The 18,915-nt window shown below is 41.7% G+C and overlaps 1 protein-coding gene across 2 annotated transcripts; it reads right to left on the bottom strand.

The window, feature by feature from the left end:
- Positions 1 to 1,988: 1,988 nt before the first annotated feature.
- Positions 1,989 to 18,389, bottom strand: LOC135519510 (lysosomal cholesterol signaling protein-like). Of its 2 annotated transcripts, none has more exons than XM_064944740.1 (15): positions 18,331 to 18,389; positions 17,028 to 17,553; positions 16,441 to 16,840; positions 15,487 to 15,658; positions 15,237 to 15,392; positions 14,461 to 14,544; positions 14,139 to 14,259; positions 13,884 to 13,968; positions 13,700 to 13,790; positions 13,411 to 13,615; positions 11,627 to 11,751; positions 9,481 to 9,576; positions 9,318 to 9,382; positions 9,090 to 9,227; positions 1,989 to 6,361 (listed from the first exon to the last, which is right to left on the bottom strand). In XM_064944740.1, the coding sequence occupies exons 2-15, from the start codon at positions 17,452 to 17,454 to the stop codon at positions 6,166 to 6,168; spliced, it is 2,361 nt and encodes a 786-aa protein (XP_064800812.1). In that variant the 5' UTR covers positions 17,455 to 17,553; positions 18,331 to 18,389; the 3' UTR covers positions 1,989 to 6,165. The 2 variants fall into 2 exon arrangements, with proteins under 2 accessions (XP_064800812.1, XP_064800813.1); XM_064944741.1 differs by having other exon boundaries at positions 6,320 to 6,413.
- Positions 18,390 to 18,915: the final 526 nt, after the last annotated feature.

Genomic DNA, 18,915 nt, shown 5'->3' with positions numbered 1-18,915 from the left:
TTTAGAAGCTTCTGATAGGCTAATTGACATCATTTGAGTCAATCGGAAGTGTACCTGTGGATGTATTTCAAGGCCTACCTTCAAACTCAGTGTATCTTTGCTTGACATCATGGGAAAATCAAAAGAAATCAGCCAACCTTCACATGTCTGGTTCATCCTTGGGAGCAATTTCCAAACGCCTGAAGGTACCACGTTCATCTGTACAAACAATAGTGCGCAAGTACAAACACCATGGGACCATGCAGCCGTCATACCGCTCAGGAAGGAGATGCCTTCTGTCTCCTAGAGATAAACGTACTTTGGTGCGAAAAGTCCAAATCAATCCCAGAACAACAGCAAAGGACCTTGTGAAGATGCTGGAGGAAACAGGTACAAAAGTATCTATATCCACAGTAAAACAAGTCCTATATTGACATAACCTGAAAGGCCAATCAGCAAGGAAGAAGCCACTGCTCCAAAACCACCATAAAAAAAGCCAGACTACAGTTTCTAACTGCACATTGGGACAAAGATTGTACTTTTTGGAGAAATGTCCTCTGGTCTGATTAAACAAAAATAGAATTGTTTGGCCATAATGACCATTGTTATGTTTGGAGGAAAAAGGGGGAGGCTTGCAAGTTGAAGAACACCATCCCAACAGTGGAGCACGGGGGTGGCAGCATCATGTTGTGGGGGTGTTTTGCTGCAGGAGGGACTGGTGCACTTCACAAAATAGATGGTATCATGAGGATGGAAAATTATGTGGATATATTGAAGCAACATCTCAAGACATCAGTCAGGAAGTTAAAGCTTGGTCACAAATGGGTCTTCCAAATGGACAATGACCCCAAAATGGCTTAAGGACAAAGTCAAGGTATTGGAGTGGCCATCAGAAAGCTCTGACCTCAAACCTATAGAAAATTTGTGGGCAGAACTGAAAAAGTGTGTGCGAGCAAGGAGGCCTACAAACCTGACTCAGTTACACCAGCTCTGTCAGGAGGAATGGGCCAAAATTCACCCAACTTATTGTGGGAAGCTTGTGGAAGGCTACCCAAAATGTTTGACCAAAGTTAAACAATTTAAAGGCAATGCTACCAAATACTAATTGAGTGTATGTAAACTTCTGACCCACTGGGAATCTGATGAAAGAAATAAAAGCTGAAATAAATCACTACTATTATTCTGACATTTCACATCAAAATAACGTGGTGATCCTAACTGACCTAAGACAGGGAATTTTTACTAGGATTAAATGTCAGGAATTGTGAAAAACTGAGTTCAATGTTTTTGGCTAAGGTGTATGTAAACTTCCGACTTCAACTGTATGTCCAATATAAACTCTAATTTGCAACTGTTGGACTAACGATTAAACCCTAGATCAGCGAGATGCAGGCAATAGTGGGCAAGGCTATATTGAATGTGTCATTGTCACCTTGATTACTCATATTTTTTGTCTCAACCTGTGCACTTACGTTGTAAACTTTCATTCATAAGCTAGGTTGTAGCAACCTCATGATGGGTATTGGGAAAATGAGTGTCATGTCGTAACCTAATCCAATCAATGTTACATTTAGCTGGGCGAATGGAATATGAATGAGTCATCCAATATGCTGTGATAGAAATAAGGCCATGATCATAAAAAAATAATAATTGTCATCTCTGGTTTACAGTAAAATTAAGATCGGTCTTTCATATCTAAAATGGCCAATGGTTGTTTCAAGACCAACTCCTGCATGTCCCACTATGCAAAATAATACACTTAGTATACGAAACATTAGTAGTGGAGGCAAGAGGTTGGCCTTGTTTTACCACTGAGCAGTTTACTGAGTGATTTGTATAGGTTTATTTGAAGTAAAAAGACAGGACATCTTTTCATTGTCATATTGTCTTCAGGCATCCTGTTCCACCCTGTAAGGCCCTGCAGGAAGAGCCACACCCGCACTTTACCACAACATGTATCCATCAGTTCTGTTTAAACCCAGTATAAAAGGAATCGCATAAGCCAGAGGTACAATACAGCAGTTTATTTTGTTTAAAACAACAGTCTGGGAATCATAGAAGAACATGCAGCATTAGTTAGCTTCAAAGTGCATGATACCGTACATTCTCTTTTAGTCAAGTGACATGAAAAACATTCAAACATTCATAATGCCAAACAAGGTGAATACATGGCTCAATTACCTTATTAGCAACAGTAATAAGCACAATCCCATTAAGGAAAAAGTAAAATGACTCCAAAATAACTCCAATAATAAAGAATATTGCATTTCATCTGGCACAGTCTGTATTGTACGCTCTTTCCACAAACCTAAAACCAAAACAAATGGGAATTATAGTTGTGTATTTAAAAAAAATATATATTTTTTAGCCACGAATCATTAAAATAAGTTAACAAGGCATCAGTAAACATGTTGTCCCCCATGAATGATGCAGAAATTTAAAAAAATATTGAATGGGCGGAGCTTATAAACTCAGCAAAAAAATAAAATGTCCCTTTTTCAGGCCCGGTCTTTCAAAGATAATTCGTAAAAATCCAAATAACTTCACAGATGTTCATTGTAAAGGGTTTAAACACTGTTTCCCATGCTTGTTCAATGAACCATAAACAATTAATGAACATGCACCTGTGGAACGGTCATTAAGACACTAACAGCTTACAGACGGTAGGCAATTAAGGTCACAGTTATGAACACTTAGGACACTAAAGAGGCCTTTCTACTGACTCTGAAAAACACCAAAATAAAGATGCCCAGGGTCCCTGCACATCTGCGCGAATGTGCCTTAGGCATGCTGCAAGGAGGCATGAGGACTGCAGATGTGGCCAGGGCAATAAATTGCAATGTCTGTACTGTGAGACACCTAAGACAGCTCTACATGGAAACAGAACAGACAGCTGATCATCCTCGAGGTGGCAGACCCTGTGTAACAACACATGCACAGGATCGTTACAGTCGAACATCACACCTGCAAGACACGTACAGGATGGCAGCAACTGCCCGAGTTACACCAGGAATGCACAATCGCTCCATCAGTGCTCAGACTGTCCGCAATAGGCTGAATTGAGGGCTTGTAGGCCTGTTGTAAGGCAGGTCCTCACCAGACATCGCCAGCAACAACGTAGCTGGACCAGACAGGACTGGCAAAAAGTGCTCTTCACTGACGAGTCGCGGTTTTGTCTCACCAGGGGTGATGGTCGGATTCGCGTTTATCATCGAAGGAATGAGCGTTACAGCGAGGCCTGCACTCTGGAGCGGGATCGATTTGGAGGTGGAGGGTCCGTCATAGCATCATGTTGTCATTGCAGGCAATCAATCCCATTGAGCACATTATTCCATTTCTGTTAGTCAAATGTCTGGAACCTTTTCATTTTATGTCTCAGTTTTTGAATCTTGTTATGTTCATACAAATATTTACACGTTAAGTTTGCTGAAAATAAAACACAGTTGACAGTGAGAGGACGTTTCTTTTTTTGCTGAGTTTAGGTCCTTATGGGAAACATGTTGCTCATGAGGGGCTGCATATACAACAGTGCTTTCAGAAAGTATTCAGACCCCTTGACTTTATCCACATTTTGTTATGTTACAGCCTTATTCTAAAATTTATGAAATAGTTATTTCCACCTCAAATCAATCTACAGTCAATACCCCACGACAAAGAAAAAGCTGTTTAGAAATGTTTGCTAACTTATTAAAAATAAAAAACCTTAAATATAATTTACATAAGTATTTAGACCCTTTACTCAATACTTTGTTGAAGCACCTATGGCAGCGATGACAGCCTAAAGTATTTTTGGGTATGACACTACAAGCTTGGCACACCTGTATTTGGAGAGTTTCTCCCATTCTTCTCTGCAGTTCCTCTCAAGCTCTGTCAGGTTGGATGGGGAGCGTTGCAGTACAGCTATTTTCAGGTCTCTCCAGAGATGTTCGATCTGGTTCAAGTTGGAGCTCTGGCTGGGCCACTCAAGGACATTCAGAGACTTGTCCCAAAGCCACTCCTGCATTGTCTTGGCTGTGTGCTTAGGGTCTTTGTCCTGTTGGAAGGTGAACCTTCACCCCAGTCTGTGGTCCTGGAGCAGGTTTTCATCAAGGATCTCTGTACTTTGCTCCGTTCATCTTTGCCTCAATCCTGACTAGTCTCCCAGTCCCTGCCACTGAAAACATCCCCACAGCATGATGCTGCCACCACCATGCTTCACAGTAGGGATGATGGCAGGTTTCTTCCAGATGTGACGCTTGGCATTCAGGCTAAATAGTTCAATCATGGTTTCATCAGACCAGAGAATCTTGTTTCTCATGGTCTGAGAGTCCTTCCGGTGCCTTTTGGCAAACTCCAAGCGGTCTGTCATGTGCCTTTTACTGAGGAGTGGCTTCCGTCTGGCCACTCTACCATTAAGGCCTGATTGGAGTGCTGCAGAGACGGTTGTCCTTCTGGAAGGTTCTCCCATCTCTACAGAGGAACTCTGGAGCTCTGTCAGAGTGACCATCGAGTTCTTGGTCACCTCCCTGACCAAGGCCCTTTTCCCCCATCGCTCAGTTTGGCCGGACGGCCAGCTATAGGAAGTGCCTTTGTAGTTCCAAACTTTTCCATTTAAGAATGGAGGTGTTCTTAGGGACCTTCAATGCTGCATACATTTTTTGGTACTCTTCCCCAGATCTGTGCCTCGACACAATCCTGCCTTGGAGCTCTATGGACAATTCCTTCAATCTCATGACTTGGTTTTGGCTCTGACATGCACTGTCAACTGTGGGACCTTATATAGACAGGTGTGTATTTCCAAATCATGTCCAATCAATTGAATTTACCACAGGTGGACTCCGATCAAGTTGTAGAAGCATCTCAAGGATGAACAATGGAAACAGGATGCATCTGAGCTCAATTTCGAATCTGATAGCAGAGGGTCTAAATACTTATGTAAATAAGGTATTTATGTTTAATTTTAATACATAAAATAAAAAATAAATAAAACTGTTTTCGCTTCGTCATTATGGGGTACTGTGTGTAGATTGCTGAGGAAATTGTTTTATTTAATTCATTTTAGAATAAGGCTGTAACTTAACAAAATGTGGGGAGGAAAAAAATCAAGGGGTCTGAATACTTTCTGAAGGCACTGCATGTACAAAATTATGGGACAGGAGATATGCTTGTTCAAAGTTCTCAGTTGATCATTACAGCGCCCCCTTTGGGCCAATTAGTGTAATTTTTTAAATGTCAGGTCTCTATAGCAAGATACATCATCCATCCAAGTTTCGTCAAAATCACCCAATGGTGTCCGAGATATCGCGTGTGACTAACAATGTACTAACGGACAGAGAATTCAAACAATAAAATTCTGCATCCATAAAATGACACCATTCTGTCTACATTATTCAAATATATTAAAAATAGATCTATCTGCCATATCTATTTTAAGTTATAAATTATGGCCAAATGAAGTGTATTTAGAATACACAGCAACATGCATTTTATTTTTTTATTTAACTAGACAAGTCAGTGAAGAACAAATTATTTATAATGACGGCCTACTTGTAAAGCCCCCCCGGCCAAACCCTCCCCTAACCCGGACAACGCTGGGCCAATTGTGCGCCACCCTATGGGACTCCCGATCACAGCCGGTTATGATAGAGCCCGGGATCGAACCCGGGTCTGTAGTGACGCCTCTAGCACTGTGATGCAGTGCATTGGAACTCTGCACCACTCGAGATGCCCATTGCAGACTTGCATTTTCAATACCTGACAAATACCATTCTTGTCATCCAAACTAAATATATAAAAATCTGAGCCTTATGGTATAGGAGTGTCATCAAGGGGATACAAGCTGGTCTGTATAACTTGAGACGATAATGCAAGATATTTGACATCAGTAATTTGAGCTGATCATTATTACCCCTGCCTCTTTGACAACTTAAATCTCATTATGCATACAGTACCATACAAAACCCCCACAAAAAAATAGGCAGTTTAAAAGAAAACTAACAAGTGCTCAGTGCTTGTTATGATGCATATTTCAATGTGCAAAACAAAAGTATTAAAAAAAATAAAAATAAAAATCTACAGACTCTTCAAGTCAACCAATACTGCTAGTGCTATGTAGGTAGCGACCTAGATTCAGGTCTGGTAGATAGCTGATCTCTTTTTCATCTTGTGCCTCTCGAAAACAGAGACTGGGCCTAACCAGGGCCCACCTTATGCTGTGAAGCAGTAGTGCAGGTTGTCATCTTTGAAGCCATACTCCTGGGTGATGTGCTGGAGCACCCCACCCTGCTGCAGCCGGATCCCATAGAGCAGCGCCTCTCCTCGGTCCTGTGACAGACCCACCTGCAACAGCCACTCTACCAGCTCACTGCCAAGAAAAGTGTCCGCCACTGTCCTCTCCCCACACCTGTGTGTCAGAGGAAGGATTCACCAACGGGCCAGTTAGGCACTCCCCACAGCTGACAGGTCCAAGAGGAATGAGAGAGAGAGAGATAGAGTGCCTTCAGAAAGTATTCACACACCCGTTTTCACACTTTGTTGTATTAAAATGGGATTCAAATTGATTGTTATTTTCTGTCAAGATCGACACAAAATACTAAAATGTCAAAGTGGAATTTGTAAAACAAAACACTATCTTGATTAGATAAGTATTAAACCCCCTAGACAACCATTTGCATGTCTTGCCATTTATTTTCAAGCAAATTTATGTAAAAACTGCCACATTCACCGTCTTCTTGGTAAGTAACTCCAGCATAGATTTGGCCTTGTGTTTTGGGCTATTGTCCTGCTGAAAGATTAATTCATGTCCCAGTGTCTGGTGGAAAGCAGACAAACAGTTTTTCCTCTAGGATTTTGCCTGTGCTTAGTGCCATTCAGTTTGTTTTTTTATCCTGAAAAAAATACAGAGTCCCTAATGATTGATTACAAGCAAATTCCTAACATGATGCAGCCACCACTATGCTTGAAAATATGGAGAATGGTACTAAGCAATCTGTTGTATTGCACTTTGACATAACACTTTGTATTCAGGACAAAAAGTGAATTGCTTTGCCACATTTTTTTGCAGTATTACTTTAGTGCCTTGTTGCAAACAGGATGCATGTTTTTGAATATTTTTTATTCTGTACAGGCTTCCTTCTTTTCACTCTGTCAATTAGGTTAATATTGTTGAGTAACTACAATGTTGTTAATCCATCCTCAGTTCTCCTGTCAAAGCCATTAACCTGTTGATGCTCTGGGGGAGCTATTTCATTTTTGGATGAAAAACGTTCCCGTTTTAAACAAGATATTTTGTCACAAAAAGATGCTCGACTATGCATATAATTGATAGCTTTCGAAAGAAAACACTCTGACGTGTCCAGAACTACCAAGATATTTTCTGTGCGTGCCCTAGAACGTGAGCTTCAGGCAAAACCAAGATGAGACGGCATCCAGGAAATGAGCAGGATTTTTGAGGTTCTGTTTTCCATTGTCTCCTTATATGGCTGTGAATGCGAGAGGAATGAGCCTGCCCTTTCTGTCGTTTCCCCAAGGTGTCTGCAGCATTGTGACGTATTTGTAGGCAGATCATTGGAAGATTGACCATAAGAGACCACATTTACCAGGTGTCCGCCCGGTGTCCTGCGCCGAAATTGGTGCGCAAAAGACAGCTGCCAGTATTTTTCCATGGGATACAGAGAGGAAAGCAAGCTTCCACGAACTGCATATCAATGAAGAGATATGTGAAAAAAAACCTTGAGGATTGATTCCAAACAACGTTTGCCATGTTTCGGTCGATATTATGTAGTTAATCCGGAAAAAGTTTTACGTTGTAGGTGACTGAATTTTCGGTTCGTTTCGGTAGCCAGACGCAATGTAGAAAACGGAACGATTTCTCCTACACACAGACGCTTTCAGGAAAAACTGCGCATTTGGTATGTAACTGAGAGTCTCCTCATTGAAAACATCAGAAGCTCTTCAAAGGTAAATGATTTTATTTATTTGGTTATCTGGTTTTTGTGAAAATGTTGCGTGCTAAATGCTACTCAAAATGCTATGCTAGCTTTGCATACTCTTACACAAATTAGTCAATTTCTATGGTTCAAAAGCATATTTTGAAAATCTGAGATGACAGTGTTGTTAAGAAAAGGCTAAGCTTGAGAGCAGACGCATTATTTTCATTTTATTTGCGATTTTCAGAAATCGTTAACGTTGCGTTATGCTAATGAGCCTGAGGCTTTAGTCACGATCCCGGATCCGGGATGGGGAGTTCCAAGAGGTTTTAAACTAACTGTTTTAAAGTCAACATTGGCCTCATGGTAAAATTGCTTAGCGGTTTTCTTCCTCTCCGGCAACTGAGTTAGGAAGGACGCCTGTATCTTTGTAGTTGACCATGCTCAAAGGGATATTCAATGTCTGCTTTAAAAATAAATATAAACATTTACCAATAGGTGCCCATCTTTGCAGGGCATTGGAAAACCTTCCTGGTCTTTGTGTTTGAAATTCACTGCTCGACAGGGACCTTAATAATTGTATGTATGTGTGGGGTACAGCGATGAGGTAGTCATTTAAAAATCATGTTAAACACTTATTGCACACAGAGTTAGTCCATGCAACTTATGTAACTTGTTAAGCAGATGTTCACTGCTGAACTTATTTAGGCTTTTCATAAAAAGGGTTGAATACTTATTGACTCAAGACATTAAAAAAAAAGTAATACTAAAATTCAACCTTGACATTAATGGGGTCTTGGTTGTAGGCCAGTGACAAAAAAACCAACACTCAATATAATCCATTTTACATTCAGGCTGTAACAAAACAAAATGTGGGAAAAGTAAAGGGGTGTGAATACTTTCTATCGGAACTATAGCTAGGATGGCATACTGAAACAAACGCAAGAGAGAAGTGCTCAACACAACCCATGCAAAAAAATGTATTCATATTAGGGATGATCAATGGGTATAATGCAGTTGTTACACAAACTGTGTCAGACAGTCCAATCGTAAGCAAAGTTGCGAATTACTGCATAATAAAGGGAGGTTTCATATATACTGTGAGCCGTTTTAGGAAATACACAGCGGGTGCACAGTAAAAGCAGAGGGTCTATTGAATCCCTGAGCAGAGCAGCCCTGTAAGTTGACTAATTGACCCCTCACCTCTTCTGCTGGACAATGTCCCGGACACACTGCTCTTTGTGGTATCTGATGAACTGAGTGCAGGTCATCATGATGTCATCAGATATAACCAGTTGAGGCTGCTCCTCTGGCTTCCTTCTATGCCACAGACAGGATATCCTGGGCACAGGTCCAAAAAAAGCAAGGCTTCTTATTCAATACACAGCTCACTACTCGATCATATGAAATGCATGTCAGTGAGCCTCTTACTTCTTTTTAAATGGCAGTATTATCAAATGTTTGTCCAGCCCAAAAAGCCCGAACGAGATGAAGCCCTGAGAACAGCAAAACACATATGTAAACACCACCACCGTTGAGTAAATCCGGTTGCTCCAAATCCCAATGTGTCTATGGAGACCTATATGTATGGTACCTGTCCATAGTTGACCACAGCACAGAAGAACTGCAGCTCTAAGTAAAGTCTCCCAGGAACTCGACTAAAGAGCCACCACAGACAGCTGGACAGGTTCTAGAACAGGGGAGAGAGATTGAAACAGGGATTGTCACACTTGCCCAAAATTGAAGGACAGGACGGACAGCCGTAAAAAAAACTCAACATACAGGCTCTGTCGCACAAGGCCATTTCCATGTAAAAGGACCCATGAGCGCCAACATGTGAAGTTCATAGGAGCACCACAAATTTGGTGTCAAAATGAAAGCTAAGAGGATATTCTTGAGAAATGAAGGCATATACATTTTCCAATCATTCATCCTAAAATTAGGAATAAGCGAAGGCTTTGATTTCTGGTCAAACCTTAAAAAAGGTATTAGAAAAACATCAAAACAATGTTGAAGTGAACAGGAAAGTTTACCCAAATGTACACATTAGTTTCCTTACCCTGTAAGCAGTCTATGGACAAGGTATGAAAGCAATCCATGCTTTGGTTAAGTTGCCCTGGTACTGTTTCCACGTGGCACTAATCACATACAAGTCATGGTACCGATATTACATTTTTCACGCATTATGTGCAAATCACCCGAAAGTATCTAAAAATTGTGAACCTTAACAGTCACTTATTGATGTTCTGAACATGTGCAAAAAAATGCTAATATCGGTCCCATGACTTGAATGGATTTGTGCCACAAATGCTAAAACGTTAGAATGTGGAAACAGTGCCAGGGAAACTAAACCAATGCAGGGATTGATGTCATAGCTTGCCCATAGACTGCTTAGTGCGTACAGGGTAAGGAAACCAATATGTTATTTTGGAATTTGGGTGAACTATCCCTTTAAGACCCTTACCAACTAATATCAACATTTAATTTTGTGAAATATTGCCTAGTGTCTTCTCATTTTGCATTAAAAAACAACAACATATCTTTAAGATATATTCAAATCTCTCTCTCATATGAGGGAGGATAATGAAAATTCACTGAAGTAATAAGTAAAAGGTAAACCTACCAATTATAGTGTTTTTACTGATAACAATTTTGTGAATGATTTATGGGATTTAAACATGTGATTCTGTTATGAAATCCAAAATAGAATGACTGAAAAAAACAAATCAGTAACAGAGTGACTGCAATTAAATGAGCTAAAATGGGAAATGATAGTAGTCACAAACCACAGTTGGGGATCCTGTTGCTGCCCTCCCTTCCACTGGCATACTGTTCAGCTGATAATTATGAAAACAGTCTGAACAACCCTTCCCTCTCTCCCACCCAGCGTATCATATGGCGGAGCACAATTGGCCCAGCGTTGTCCAGGTTAGGCCGTCATTGTAAATAAGAATTTGTTAACCGACTTGCCTAGTTAAATAAAGGTTAAAAAAAAGTTACATTAAAAGGTCCGGCAAAGCAAAAACCTGATAAAAAATGAATTTATTGTTTGTTTGTTTAGTGGGAAATGAATATCAAACTAGTCAGTGACAACTGTGTGGAGATTGGAGTTTGTGACAGCAACTATGTGAACTTATTACAGTATTACAGACACTGTCCTTGGATTTTCTATGATCTTCTAGAAGAACCCCATACCTTCTGACAACTCTTGTGTAGCTTGAGTGTTATAGAGTAAAATATGTGTGTGTGTGTGTGTGAGAGCCTCAGCTTTTCATAGATACACATTTCTTAAAAGCTATCTGAAACCATTCGGAATCTACATTATTTTTTTTTAAGTCACAGATTAATGGATGAATCCAAATTGTACAACCAAGAAGTTGGTAGTTCAAACCCCCAATGTTTAAAAAGGGGTTAGAAGTCCAAATCGTGTCGGCATGGAGGTGGGACTCATTGGGTTAATGTCACCTCTCCCGGCTCTTACTGACAACCATCCACGAGGCCCCTCGCTTTCCATTTACTGTAACCAGCGTCCTCAACCACTGAGCACAGACGGACACCGGATGTCCATGGACGTCAAAAAGTAGTTGACATTTTGTCAGTCCAAATCTAAACCAATCAAAGACCTCTGTTTCACAAAATTGGACAGCACATTACAGTAAAGAAAATTAGAGGTCAGTAAATTACAATAGGGTTTAGTAACAGTCTCAGCGTCATTCTGTAATAGTGAGTCAGTCACTCACAGCTAGTAGGCTGACGATCAGTAGCAGGCATAAGAGCACATGGCGGGCCACCTGTCTGTCAGCCACCTGCTGCTCCTCCTGGGCCAGTAGACAGCCTGGCGACTCACAGCCAGTCTCACATGGACCTGAAGGAGACCACAGAGCAGACACACTGTTAGTGACCCACAGGGTGATGACTGATACACTGCATTACCAAAAGTATGTGGACACCTGCTCGTCAAACAACTCATTCCAAAATCATGGAGTTGGTGCCCCCTTTGCTGCTGTAACAGCCTCCACTCTTCGGAGAAGGCTTTCCACTAGATGTTGGAACATTTTTTAAATTATTTAACCTTTATTTAACTAGGCAAGTCAGTTAAGAATTTGTTCTTATTTACAGTGACGGCCTACCGGGTAACTGCCTTGTTCAGGGGCAGAACGACAGATTTGTACCTTGTCAGCTCGAGGATTCGATTCAGCAACCTTTCGGTTACTGGCCCAACGCTCTAACCACTATGCTACCTGCCGCCCCACAAGCCGCCACATTGCTGCGGGGACTTGCTTCCATTCAGCCACAAGAGCATTAGTGAGGTCAGGCACTGCTGTTGGGCGATTAGGCCTGGCTCTCAATCGTTGTTCCAATTCATCCCAAAGGTGTTCGATGGGGTTGAGGTCAGGGCTCTGTGCAGGCCATTCAAGTTCTTCCACACCAATCACAACAAATAATTTCTGTATGGACCTCGCTCTGTGCACACGGAAGCATTGTCATACTGAAACAGGAAAGGGCCATCCCCAAACTGTTGCCACAAAGTTGGAAGCACAGAATCGTCTAGAATGTCATTGTATGCTGTAGCGTTAAGATTTCCCTTCACTGGAACTAAGGGGCCTTGCCCGAACCATGAATAACAGCCCCAGACCATTATTCCTCCACCAAACTTTCAAGCTGGCACTATTGTAGTGTTCTCCTGGCATCCGCAAACCCAGATTCATCTGTCGGACTGCCAGATGGCGAAGTGTGATTAATCACTCCAGAGAAAGTATTTCCACTGATCCAGAGTCCAATGGTGGCGAGATTTACATCACTCCAGCCGACACTTGGCATTGCGCATGGTGATCATAGACTTGTGTGCAGCAGCTTGGCCACGGAAACCCATTTCATGAAGCTCCCGACGAACAGTTCTTGTGCTGACGTTACTTCCAGAGGCAGTTTGGAACTCGGTAGTGAGTGTTGCAACCGAGGACAGACGATTTTTATGCGCCAAGCGCTTCAGCACTCGGCGGTCCCGATCTGTGAGCTTGTGTGGCCTACCCCTTCGCTGCTGAGCCGTTGTTGCTCCTAGACGTTTCCACTTCATAATAACAGCACTTACAGTTGACCGGAGCAGCTCTAGCAGGGCAGAAATTTGACTAACAGACTTGTTGGAAAGGTGGCATCCTATAACAATGCCACGTTGAAAGTCACCGAGCTCTTCAGTAAGGCCATTCTACTGCCAATGTTTGTCTATGGAGATTGCATGGCGGTGTGCTCGATTTTATACACCTGTCAGCAACAGGTGTGGATGAAATAGCCAAATCTTCTAATTTGAAGGGGTGTCCACATACTTTTGTATTTACAGTGCATTCGGAAAGTATTCAGACCCCTTCCTTTTCCCACATTTTGTTACGTTACAACCTCACTCTAAAATTGATTAAATAAAAATGTTCCTCCTCAATCTACACACAATACCCCATAAGAAAAAATGTCATCCGTATCATATACTTAACTAGTATTATATACACATGACATAAATCCAGCTAACATATACCTATGTTGATGCTTCCAGTTCCGGCTGGCTCAAACATGTCACGGATATCTGGGCCAGTCGGGAGCCTCAGATCCTCAATAGTGCCTAGCATAGAGTCTCTCTCCAGGACATGGTACATTGAGTCCCACGTGCCTCGACGGAGGCCTACCAAAGAGCACCCGCCCAGCACTATGCTGAAGGCAAGCACAACGGAGGTGCAGATGATCTGCAGAAGACACAAAGAGAAGGTCAGGATGATGAGGTCATGGTTCTATGAGAGGTGCCGTCTTCTTTCCACAGTCGGTCTCACCTGCGGTCTTCCATAAAAGAAAGCCGAATCTATGGTGTCGGGCATCCTCTCCCCAGTTACGAGGAGCACTGCTGCCACAAGGGCTGGGACTCTGTTGACATCACATACGAACTGTGTTTGAGCAGCAGATTCAACAAAAAAGGTCCTTGGTTTCCAATAATTCAATGGAAAGCTCATGACTTACCCCCAGCCTGCAATCACCAGGAAGCCTGGTGCAACCTTCAGCTCACCACCTCTCTTCATCAACACAAGGGAAAGTGCTATCAGACCTAAAACAAAGCAACATGGACTCTATGGTGAGAGAATCATTGCTAAACACTGCACCATTCACATTAAACAAAAAAAATCACAGTATGTTAACATACCAACACAAAATCATACTATAAGAGAAAAGGGTGGTATTATAAAATGTTGACAGTTGTGTGTGTGACAGACATACCTGGCCATACATAAGTACTGTACAGTGAGCCGTACAACAGTGTGAATGTCAACACATGTCCAATGAAGCAGTCTTGTCTCACGACAAAGTTCCACATGATCATACTAACACAAGCTAGAATCTGGACGCACGGAGAGGCAAAACGTCAATAGACAGCAGCAAGCAATCCTAAAGCGACATTTAGACAGTGATATTGCTAATTCGGCTTGGTACTATGGACAATATGATATGTACAACATTACTCAATGGACATACTGATACAATATGCATATAGGATGGATGTTTTGTGAAAACTAACAGATATTCAAAAGGCAAGCCTTGCCTGTGCCAAGAACAGGTTGACGGTGAACATGTGAGGTAGTCTCTTAAATTTCTTACTCAGGAACATGACAGTAACTGTCCAAGCCTGTAACAAAGAGATCTCAGCATTAGATATGCTTGTCTACACATACCATACAGAAAAGGATAGCATACTTATGTAAACTGCAATGGCAATTTCATCATCTCAGGTCCCAATAAAACACCACATGCATTCGAGAGCAGTAACATTCAGTGAAACTACATCGCAGGTTATAAGAAAGGTCATATGACCAGTCTAGACTGTCAAAAACTGGGCAGCCTAGAGAAAACAAGAGAAAATAAACTGTCCTAAATGAAAAGCTGCCCTGTGTTTTACTAGCGCCGTGTTGCCTTGAAGTTAAACTGGGGCAACATTATAGGAGGAAGTAAGCCTCAAGTATCATATCATTGGCACCAGACAGAGACATCCTGCTGATGACTTTGAACTGCCTGGTTGCAAGTCATGTCTCCACCCCTACTGTTCATAGACTGAATCAACGTAGCCTAGTCTAGACAGTATCATCTAACAGTATCACCTGATAATTACTGTCCCCCCCAACTGCCCCCAAATAACACAATATGAATGAGATAATGTGAAAAGAAGCTTTAGTACAGTCAACACCTGCTTGTAGGTTATAATTTGCTGAAGTCCGACCACCCTGCCTGAAACAAAATAACCAGCACAAAGCCAGTTGAAAAGTAAAGATTACAGTCAATGATAGTTCTTTGATAATGATGGGAGGCAGGGGGAAAACTCACCAGTGCAACTAAGCTGATGATGCTGGCATTAAAGCTGACATTCTGCAGAGAATCCATCAATGGCTTAGGGTCCATCCATGGTATTGTCAGCAACCAAGCAGAAACATACATAATGGGAGCTGAGAGAAACGTGCTTATTACCATCCCTGAGGTAACCTGTTAGAAAACAATTCACAAGAAAAATGTGACACTGTCCATGTCTTCATATGACATACACTTCTATCCATATAGGAGAGAGTAGATGACTTACAACTTGTAGCTCCATGTTATAGTGAGCAGCATAGATGGCCACACTGGGGGCACTAGGGAAGACTCCATAGAGGAAGGCATAGTTGGAGAGACTGGAGTGTTCGAGACTAAAGCTGGTGTTGTCAGCGTCCAGCAGCTCCACAGTCTCTCGACAGATCAACGGCATCACCAGCCTCCAGAAGATCAAACACATTGTTAAGGTTTCATTGTAATGTTGCGGTCTCAAAATGTTACAAGATAAATGCCTGATTCATTCACAAGGAATCATCAGGTAAGAAGGAAGAGACTATATTTTCAAGGGTCTGTCTCGTAGCCTGGTCCCATATCTGTTTGTGCTTTAGCCTACTCCATTGTCATGGACTTGAGGCTTACTTCCTCCTATAATGTTGCCTCAGTTTAACGTCTTCCAAGACATCACGATGCTTGTAAAACACACAGAGAGTAGCTTTTCATTTAGGACGGTTTATTTTCTCTTGTTCTCTGTAGGCTGCCCATTTTGAGACAGTCTAGACAGCCCTCAGCCCTTTACCAAAACAGTGGTGGGGTTTCCGCTTGAAATGCAGATTCCCCCTTCAAGATTGCATGAGAATAAATAAAAGGTTTCAAGGTCAAAAATACTGAAACGTGGATGGGTGCCAGTATTCAAGAATGCTTGTATTACACAAAACAAAAATGGTAGTCATGTGCCAAGGTTGCCTGGTGTGTAGCAGACCAATACGAATCCACAGTTAGCTCTGAGTCAATAACAGTACACAGAACACATAACACTTAATTACAAGGAGATGTGGTCTCATGTCCTGACACTATGTCTACAGCGTGTTTTTAAGTGCAGTATGAATGTGTATGAACTGTAGGCTATTATGAATATTAAATAATAGAAGCCTACATGTGTAATAATCTAACTTAACATTCTTAAACTCAAAACAATCCATCATAAATCCCTGTAAACACTCACAGTTTTGCTGTGATGAGCAGGATAAGGGCTACAACCGTGGACCTGGTGAGCTTCCCCAACTGGCCCACCATGGAGAGGCCCAAGTAGAACAGAGCTGCTCCTCCAAAAGAGTTGGCCAGGCCGTCCACAAACTGCTCCATGAAAGCAGGGATCTTCTGATCCAGGATGAAGTGGAAGATAATGCCAATAACCACCATGAAGACCATGGGGTTCTTCAGAACCTGCAGGATGACCACACCCACTATCTGGAGTTTGCTCTGCTGTCGGGCTCTCTGATCCCTCCACTTCTGGATCTCACAGAAGGCAAACCCAATGGGGTTGAGAAGCATGAGGGACACTGGTGCTACCAGGTAAATGTACTGTAGATACTCTGGGTGTGTGTTCTTGTACAAGGCCTCAACTGTGAAGAAAGGTACAGTTCAGGAAATTCCCTTATAGGGAGGAGAGCAGAGTGAATCAAACTTTTTGTCACAAACCAACAAGATTTTAAAGTATGACATAAAGACATATGTCCTTTGTTCTGAGGTTCTGCCAGGAGACTATCAATTTTAAAAAAGGACTGAAACTGAACGGATGGAAAGACTCACCAATCGGGTATCCCAAAGCAAAGTCATTGCTTTGAGTAGCAAAGATGGAGAATAGGCCAGCTTTGCTGAAGCGAGTGTCAGGACTGGCAACCAGTAGTGTAATCACACACACAATGAAAAACACAGACACCTTGGCGATGAGAATACTCCACAAAAATGGCCAGATGACATTCCCAAAGTCCAAGAGTACCATGTTCTTAAAGAGCAATGCTGGGAGGGCAAACTTGGACACAAAGTTCCCCAATCCTTTGGCCTGTGTGGATGTGATGATGTTCGCTCGACCAGCAATATAGCCACACAAGATGATCCCAAAGCACTCCAGGAGTGCTGGGAAGAGCTTGTCAATGGACATGGTGGGAGGGGTGTCCAAGGGATCCAAGTCCCCATTTGAAAGGTTGAGGTTGTTAATGATGGCAGGGACCTCCATTGTGGCGCTGGTGGTTTAAATCCTCAGATATCAGCTCTCATGCCTGGCCACGCTGATGAGGTTGCTGGTGTCACTACCAGTTACTGAAAATCTAAAATACTTGGAGAACAGTAAAAATACAATTTCAATTTGGTGTCTCTAAAACTGCATCGTTGGAAAAGGGCTCGTAACTTAGTAAGCACTGTTGTATTCGGCACATGTGACAAACAACATTTTATTAGATTTCGATTTGAACCATTTATACATGGTAGTTACATAGGTGAACCTTTCAGCCCACTGAATGTCCCAACAGACTCACGAAGTTGAGTCCTGACGCCAAGGTATAACCACCATTTACCGGGGTTTCTAGATGTAACGTCAACGTTAAGCATAAACTCGTAAACAGTCTATTTCAGTAGCTACTTTGTAGCGATGTATCATTCTCACAACGTAAAATGCTAGATACAACGTATCACTTACACATTTAAAAAAAAAATACATATCAACTGTTCTATAATACACGTTCGTGAAAACATGGATAAACATGCATGCACCCAGCAATCTGAGCTAATGTATGTACGGTAAAAAAAATAAAAAATAAATTAAATGGCTAGCATCGCTACTAGCTTGATGAAAACTAGAGCGCCATTCTTTAAAAAGACAACTTAGCTAGCTATCAGTACCTACAGATAATCAAGGCATGGAGTTCGAGAGGGTTGGCTAACTAAATAACCTAACGTTAGCTAGCTAGCCAATTCATCTAACTCTAGCCAGTTAGTACGTGCGCTATTTATAAATAGGTGAAAACATGACACGCTAGTTTGCCAAATGCAAATATACGGGGTGCTATTTAGACCCGTTGACAAGTGACTGTAAAAAAAATACAAGACAACTTACGGGTATATCTCTCTCTATGTCTCAACACCCCGCAATTTCCTTCTTGTTCTGACAGCAAACTACTTCACCAATCACATTAGACTACATGGGGGAACCGGGGGAAACGATTTAGCCGAATGTTACACATGGGCCTATCACGTGGTCAAAATTCAGTCTTTTGTAGTATTCAGACCTCAACGTTCCACATGCAGCAGTACTGTTGAGATGCTATTGCATTTTCACTAGCGTTGATTGTTCTTTCACTTGTCAATAAGGATGTTTCTTTTATCCAAAGTATGCACAAAATCCAACTTAGTATACAGATATAGAAAATTGACTACCGGGGTCAAGTATGGACTTTATTAAATACTGAATTATAGATTCATGAAATTATTAAAAAATGCATTGAGGAACTAGAACAAATACCTTGATTACAATAAACTTGATTAGAATGTGGCTCAACTGCTCAAAAATTAACACACATTAGTGAAAATATGGATAAACATGCATGCACCCAGCAATCTGAGCTAATTGTATGTTTCAGGTAAGACCCAGACAAAGTAACAACAGTTTATTAATAGAACAGGGGCATGCAAAAGGCAGGTC

Source organism: Oncorhynchus masou, chromosome 29 (genome assembly GCF_036934945.1).
Source record: "Oncorhynchus masou masou isolate Uvic2021 chromosome 29, UVic_Omas_1.1, whole genome shotgun sequence".
Classification (NCBI taxonomy): Eukaryota; Metazoa; Chordata; class Actinopteri; order Salmoniformes; family Salmonidae; genus Oncorhynchus; species Oncorhynchus masou.
Note: the sequence above shows the minus strand (reverse complement) of the source record. Positions and strands in the feature narration are given on the sequence as shown.

What these genes read in the sequence shown, in the direction of transcription:
- LOC135519510 (XM_064944740.1), bottom strand. Translation starts at nt 17,454, where the DNA reads ATGGAGGTCCCTGCCATCATTAACAACCTCAACCTTTCAAATGGGGAC. An exon ending in CTGCTCATCACAGCAAAACT is followed by an intron (nt 15,659 to 16,440) that starts GTGAGTGTTTAC and finishes GATCTTCTGGAG; the next exon opens with GCTGGTGATGCCGTTGATCT. An exon ending in AACTGGAAGCATCAACATAG is followed by an intron (nt 11,752 to 13,410) that starts GTATATGTTAGC and finishes GGTCTCCTTCAG; the next exon opens with GTCCATGTGAGACTGGCTGT.